The sequence below is a fragment of the Aulonocara sp. 'chitande type north' Nkhata Bay genome, linkage group LG15, assembly GCF_057382095.1.
Source record: "Aulonocara sp. 'chitande type north' Nkhata Bay isolate Kocher_YH1m ecotype deep benthic linkage group LG15, A_spYH_male_GT1.1, whole genome shotgun sequence".
In the NCBI taxonomy this organism is placed as follows: Eukaryota; Metazoa; Chordata; class Actinopteri; order Cichliformes; family Cichlidae; genus Aulonocara; species Aulonocara sp. 'chitande type north' Nkhata Bay.
Window position 1 is genome coordinate 27,124,971 of NC_141358.1, and position 7,848 is coordinate 27,132,818.

A 7,848-nucleotide genomic window follows, 5' to 3' on the forward strand; every position below is an offset into this window, starting at 1 on the left:
TGAGAGCATTAAAGCAGTGCAGCAACAACAGTGACCTGTGACCCCCTGAGAGGCAGTGTCTCTGTGGGGCTCCTGTGTGTGTTTGTTTGTGGTCGTGCACAGGAAGTCCTTCATAACTGTAACGTAAGCAAACACGGTTTGCTCAGTTTCTGATGCTGACTGTCTCTCCTGATGAGCTCAATGTTCTCCTGGGGTCCAACTGTGGTTCTGGAAGAAGCCAAACCAGCTCCACATCAGGAACTGAGATTATCTAAGCAGAATAACTGGAACTCCTTGAAGACTCCAGGAACCTCCCAGCCTTCCTAAAGGATTCCTGGGATGTCCTTAAGGACTCTTCAAGGAGCCTTAGAGGGCTTGTTACCTGAGCGCTGAGCTTTTCACTCATTTAATATCAGAAACACATGAGATCCAGCTGTGATTGTTATTAAACAGTGAAATAAACCAGGCTTTATTCAATATGTAAGTGACCACCAGTTTGTTCACACTGAACCATCTCTCATACACACACACACACACACACACACACACACACACACACACACAATGGGAATATTTCTCTTTTGTCGATAGAGAGCCGCAACCATTGATTACTTTCACTGATTGATCTATTGAGAATGATTTGGAGTAACGGCCTGAGGCGGGTGAGCTAACACGCGGGGGAGGAGCTCTACACTGTGACTCGCTGAGGGCGAAGCGGAGGCGGGAAGGTGTTCTTGCAAAACAACGCTGATTGGTTGAGGGCGGGAACGACTTCTACTTCGGTTAAAAAGACGCCGGTTTGAGAGCTCGCGCACGAAATGCATTAAGCGTGACTGAGGGGCGCGAGTACAGACAAACTGAGAAACTGAAGGAAACCGCGGGAACATCAGCGGGATCAGCCGGTCCGGCCCGGTGGCTTTCAGGGATTATTTCAGACGATGGGTCTGCACAAGGAGCCCACTGAGGCGAGGCTCACCGCCGGCTACCGTGAAGCAGCTGCCCCGGAGCGGAGCCGGACGGTGGGGGCCTGTGCCGGCAGCCCCTCGCCGCAGAAACCGGAGCGGCGTAAGACCGCCTCGGGCCACATCAAACGGCCCATGAATGCCTTCATGGTGTGGTCTAAAATCGAGCGGAGGAAGATCATGGAGCAGTCTCCGGACATGCACAACGCCGAGATCTCCAAGTGGCTCGGGAAGCGTTGGAAAATGTTAACCGACAACGAGAAGGTTCCGTTCATCCGGGAAGCGGAGCGCCTCCGGCTGCAGCACATGGCCGACTACCCTAACTACAAGTACCGGCCCAAGAAGAAGCCCCGGACCGAGGGGAGGTCGGCCGGTCAGTACCAGGAGAGAAACGACACACCGTCTCACAAGACCCCTGCTGCGGCGAAGAAGTTCCCCCGAGCCGGCAAGTCGGTGGGCGGGGCCGTCAAAGCGGGCAGTCTCCCCCCGCAAGACCAGCAGACGGACTCCCGCCACCAGCGGAAACCACAGGACCGAGATAAACCACACCAGCAACTAGACCCCCGGTGCCAGCAACTAAACTCCCGGTACCAGCTGAAACACCAGCAGCCGGACCCCGAGTACCAGCTACTGAACCCCCGCTATCAGCTCAGCGCCCGGCAGACGGATCACCGGTTACGGTACGTGCCGAGCGCTATTACACTCAGCAAACGTGACTATACGGACAGCGAGGAGGAGGACAATGACGACTCATCCTCATCATCCTCAGAGGAGGAGGAGGAAGAAGAGCTGCCCTGCTACAGTATCACCAAGCTGCCCCCCCGGGATTCCGCTGTGGGACCCAGCACGCTCCCGTCCTCTGGCCGTCTCTACTTCAGCTTCACACGGCATAGCACGCCGGTCCACCCCGCCTCCCTCTCCCCAGCTTCCCCCTCCCGCTCCGTCTGCACCTCCGCCTCCTCCTGCTGCGGGGAAGACCTGGATGACCTCCCCGTGGAGCCGCTGGATTTCACCTCCAACTTCCTGGGCGGCCTGCAGTCCTGCTCTGACCCGTGGAACTCGTCGTCTAGCTCGGCCTCGGGGAGCTTGAGCCTGTCGCTTGTGGATAAGGACCTGGACGCCTGCGGATGCACGGAGGGGGGCAGCCTCGGGTCCCACTTCGAGTTCCCGGACTACTGCACGCCGGAGCTGAGCGAGATGATTGCCGCTGACTGGCTGAAGGCCGACTTCACGGACCTGGTGTTTACCTGCTAGTCTGACCCTTCACCCCCGTTCGAGCTCCGGTCAGGGAGCGGGGTGTCGCGGCTGCTGCTGCACGGGCTCCAAGCGCTGTGGCTGGCTGCGTTCTGGCGTGGACTTGGTGCTCGTGAGCAGATGAACCGATAGGCTTTTATGGACTCGTTTCTGCCGCTCGGGTCGGACCCGGACGACACCGACTGACTTTTTTTTTTTTTCCCGTTCAGGTGTGGATATTTGTGATATTACCGAACCGAGCATACCTCATCTTTTTAAGGAAACTAGATTAAATATTTTCAAGCCTATTTTTGTACAGTCAAAGGGAATGTCAGACTCTTCCACTGGTCTCCTATGTGAGGGTTCAAACCCGTGTGGCCTGCCTTGCTTTACTCCCTTGTTTTACTGGTTACACACATTCAGGCCTGTCTGTACCTACTGGTGTTTAAAAAGGTTTGAGGGAAACAAGAAGTTTGTTGCTTTTTCATGCTGTTGTTTGCTCATTATTTTTGGTGCAATATGAAGGAAAAAAGGGAAATCCAAAAACCAGTGATTCTGTGCGTTATGATGGAGTGTGTATGTGAAGCTGAATAAATCAGCTGCAAACTGATCAGCGCCTCTGTCTCATTATTGATCCTCCTGGGATCTGATTGGCTCCTTTAAGAGCCCTGCTGCTTTATTAAACCTTCCATCAGTTTGTAATGTTCATGTTTTTGACTGTTGGTTAGGTCAAACTCCGTTTTCAGTCCACGTCGGGCAGATTTGTGCAAAATGAGCTGCTGCTGTGGACAGACGCGAAGTCATCGATGGTTACAGCCTCGTACGGTGAACACAATTTGTGTCACAGACACAATGAGAGGCCATAGCAACATTTGGACTTTTTTTCTCTAAATGATCAGTAACTTAATTTTTAATTCATGCTGTGATCATTTAGAATTTCTTGAGATTTAAATTTTTAATCACACGATAGAGAGAGAGAGATATCTATATATAGATTCTTCCATATGTTTCAGCTGGACAGCATAATTGCACCTGAGACATCTGAAGCCTGTCTGTGTAAGTGAAACTTTATTTTTTTTCACGTCTGGTGTTTCTGAGGCTGTTTGCAGGCATGCATCACATTAAATGAGATTAAGCTTCCACACTTTGATGACCCCAGTGATGTCTGACCTCTTCTGGCGTTTCCAGAGTGTGAACTAGTCCTCCCAGTTTATCAGAGCAAGGCAGAGCAGGGCATGATGTTTTCAGTGGTCACATGACTCATGTTAACAATCAGTGGACTTCAAAACTGATCATGAAAGAGTCAAGAAGTTAAGATTTTTAAGGAGTCAGAAAAGAGAAAGTGACATCATCGGAGGCACTGTGAGGGTTTTTCCTCACGCAGCTTTAAAAACAGGACCTTCTCTGACCTACAGTATTCCTAGGACCCTTAAACAGTCCCAAAGATGTTATACAAACATGGCCGCTACAGCACAACTCACTGGCCTGTGGACAGTCTTATCATTTTTTTTTTAATTTTTAAAAAATTATTTAAAAAATAAAAAGGACAGTCTGTTATCAGCCAACTCTTGATTATTGTACTACAGCCAGAGACTGTTTGGTACCATCAGATGCAAAACTGGAGTACTGTCTTCTTGGACCATCTGTTAGTACAATGACCTCACAGCAATCATATTATTGGTCACATGATGTCATTAAAATGTTCAAAAAGGCTCCCACAGCACAAACATGGGCCAGAGGTCTAGTCCAGGTGAAATTAGCAGACAGCTAGCAGCTACAGCCACCTGTATCACCATTCACCTGTCCGTCACAGAGACCACACCCCTAATAACGGAATTTTTAAATTAGCTATAGATACCAAAAGAGTTTTTGTATCAGGTGGAAACATATTTATTTCTACTGACTGACTCACTGCTACCTCTGCTAGACGCTAGAGGAACTGCAGCTTTTGTTCTTTTTCCAACTCCTATTGATGTTTGGTCTGAACTTCTAAAAAGCTCTGTCTCAAAATGATGACCTTACATGGACCTTTATCTAACCTCTATTTAAGCAGGAAGTCCCAATGATCTATATTCAAACCTGTTTTAGAGGACTGGCCTGACCTAAGCAGCAACATGTTCATGCTTTTATTACGCACTGTGAAAATGTGTTATCAGTAAATATACAGAGGAGGAGGGATGAAGATGGAGTTTGCTTAGATGGCAAATGGAGAGCTCAATACCTGCTAACCAGGTGTGTGTGTGTGTCTTGTCACACATTATGGTAATGCCTCTGGACAGTTATTTTAGCTAGTACCACCCTATAACTTTAAAGCCAACGCTCGAAAGATCATAAAAACTGCACGCACTGGTCGGTTTGGCCCAGTTTTAAGGTTCTCTGCAGATTACTCTTCCACTCACATCCACAAACACTCAAATGTTAACAGCTTGGTACTTTATTTGTTATATTGTAGAAATTAATAAAGAAAACACTTTTGAGTTTCATACAAACCAAGCCATCGTTTTCTTTTTTTCTCCACATTTTCTCCACTGGTCAGCAGTGTTGATCCTGAACCAACATAATGATGATAATGGTGACGACACAAGTGTATCAGATACATTATTGTGTTATGTGCAGTAATGTCTAAGGTCAAGAGTACCACAGATTTCAGACACATTACTGGTGTCTTTTCTGAGAAGGTTGGTTTTGATTGGCTGTTGTTTGCAGAGCATAGTTTGTCTTTGTTCAGTTGTTTGCTGGTTGTTAACTCTGACATCAAGGCCTGATAAACAGTCAATCAGAGAGCAGTATACTTTCCTTCACCTCTAGGTTGTTAGAGAAGATCCTCCTTGGTTTTCACCTGTGCATACATCACAGAGGTCGGGAAACGTCTGGGATTTGGAGTGAGCTGACTTCAGCGCATGTCGCTGCTCATGGTCAAATCAGAGGAAACAGTCAGACTGCTCACCTCTCTATCCCCACTACTCTCTGATCAGATGTTTGGCAGCAGATTAAAGGCAGCCGGATCCCCACCGGCCTGATAAATCTGAAGGTTCTGCTCTGGATAATTGAGGCCAACACAGCGGCATTCTGGGTAATGAGAGGACGAGGTCATTGGGGAAGTAAAAATATATTTAAAAATGTGCTTTTAGCAGCAGAAAGAAGCAAAAGTCCGAGAGGCTGAGCAGTGAATCATATCAATAATAGATCAGTGAAGCAGGTCGGCACCAGAAACACTGTCTCTTCCCAACAAACATGTGAGTAATTAACCACAAAATAAATATTGTATAAGGAGCTTGAAAGAAAACCAACTAGACTTCTTTAGGTTTCTTGAAGACGTGTCGCCTCTCCTGCAAAAATCAGAGCTTTGTGAAATCAAAGGTAAAGCTCATCTTCCTTGGGCCGACTCCACCTCCTCAAAAAGTTTAATGAAATTCAGCCTGGAGGTTTTTTTTATCACTGACGTCTGAAGCAAGAACAGCAGAGACAAACGAAAAGTAACCAGTAAAACATGAAGAGAAACAAACACATAGGAGCCGACGCCGGTACCATCACAGACCACGGTGACTGCAGCGCCCCTGTCAGGCTGGCAGGTGTGGCCTTGTGTCTGGTGAGTTGTGGAGGCGAACATCTGGGATCTGATCTCAGCTCTGATTGGCTTCCTCTGCTGTGTTTGCATATTTTCACCAGAGCGTGAAATCGCACTCTTATCAACCACTCGCTTTTATCTGAAACATCAGAGCAGCAGCCGCGATGCATTCACTGACACCCCACAGGGACTGCCATCAAGTTCATCTGCATAGCAATGCATTCACTGACGTGCATTTTTGAGCTTCATGTTTTAAAAGCATCTGGACTTCTTTAAGTTGCTTGAAGACATTTCACCTCTCATCCGAGAAGCTTTTTCAAATAAGAGGTGAAACGTCTTCAAGCAACTTAAAGAAGTCCAGACACTTTTCTTTCCTCCATCACTGACTACAATGACCTGGATGACTGAGAACCTTCACAGACAAAGTCACCCAGACTTCTTCCTACATTTCCCATCATGCTTCTAACCTTCTTTGAAGCTGATTGAGGACATCTAAGCGTCAACTGACTGATCAGCTGTGTTTACATTTGTGATGTTTGATAAATTAACAACAATAACTCAAAAAATAAAAGAATACAAAATAAAACTTAATTAAATAAAACAAATATCTTCAAACAGCTCATCTGTGGCACCTGCTGGACAACAACTCCCATCTTCCACTCTGCTCCTGCAGTTTCAGAAAAGAGCAGCTGAAGAAGAAACTTCACAAGTCAAAAAAATTGTAAATGAAGAAAAAATACATTGAACAAAGTCAGCATTTAGAAATAAAAAGTGAAATGTGTATATATATATATATATATATATATATATATATATATATATATATATATACACGATATATATCCAATCCAATTAAATCCAAATATAAATCTGAATTTAAGAAGTCCAAAGAAGTCAAATTAAATATGTGAAGAAAATAAAGTCTTTAAAGTCCAACTTTTTAAAATTATCCTAATGGTTTAGATTTGTTTGCCACAAATGTTTGTTTGCTTATTTGTTTGTGAAGTGGAGACATCAACAGATTTATTTCCTCACAGGAAGTAATTGATGAACATCAGCAGGCTCATTTGGTTCAGTTCATTCCTACATTTCACATCATACCCTCACTTTTACCTGGTTGGCTCAAATTAGAGTCAATGAAGGGGAGAGTTGTGTCATTCCAGTCACTCCTGTGGACCATTTTTTGCAATAATGGCAGATCATGGAGCGTCGCCATAGTTACAATAGTTAGCAGTCTATGCTAGTCATGCCCCAGAGATGTATCAGTACAGACTCCAGGGCCGTGCAGAGATGTTTGAAAGGGCGGGTGCTCAAATTTCCTTCACATCCCCCCTCCCCTGCATGTGTCTGACAGACTCTGAGGCATTTATAAAAGGTCAAAACAGGTCTGTGTCACAATCCAATGGGCCGCTCAGCACTGTGGGAATTATGTGATGGCAGCAAATTCTGCCCCCTGCTGACACGTCTCTGATTTAACATTTAATCAGCTTCAGACTGTCTGATGAACTGCAGTTTTAAATAAAGCACTGTTAAAAACTTTAATTATCCTTCAGCTCCACAGACAAAGGACGAACAGCCTTCATCATCATCACATCTTCACCATCAACATGTTTACCATGTTTCATTGTTGCTGTTTCCTGCTATAGTCCAGGCGGATCAGAGTCATGTGATTGCAGGAGAGGCAGATGTTTGGCATCTTATCACCCATGGTAACAGCATTCCGATCCAGCTGGAACATCCAAACCAGGACACACACACACACACACACTTGTTTTTATATCTTTGTGGGGACATCTAATTGAGATAATACTTCCCCTATGCACTAACCCTAACAGTCAACATGAATGCCCAATTCTAACCCTGAGCTTAAACCTAACCTTAACCTAACTGTAACCCTGACACTAAAACCATATTTTGAGTCTCAGACATGTCTTCAAACTCGTGGGGACAGACATTTTGTCCAGTAACGGCTGAAACTTTTAAAATATTGAAATGTAAATAGTTTATGAAAATATTTTTAAACATTAATTCTAATAAAAATATTTTTCCACTCAAATGAAAAAAGTATAGGGTCTGTAAAATGAAAATAAGAAACCTAGCATAAGT

At 45.4% G+C, this 7,848-nt stretch overlaps 1 protein-coding gene across 1 annotated transcript; it reads left to right on the forward strand.

Moving 5' to 3' along the window:
- Window positions 1-732: 732 nt before the first annotated feature.
- On the forward strand, window positions 733-2,775 carry sox11b (SRY-box transcription factor 11b). The gene has a single exon (XM_086265290.1). It carries the CDS (start codon window positions 918-920, stop codon window positions 2,193-2,195), a length of 1,278 nt encoding a protein of 425 aa, XP_086121416.1. The 5' UTR covers window positions 733-917; the 3' UTR covers window positions 2,196-2,775.
- The last annotated feature ends 5,073 nt before the right edge of the window (window positions 2,776-7,848 follow it).

Coding starts and splice junctions, on each gene's coding strand:
- sox11b (XM_086265290.1), top strand. CDS start 918: ATGGGTCTGCACAAGGAGCCCACTGAGGCGAGGCTCACCGCCGGCTAC.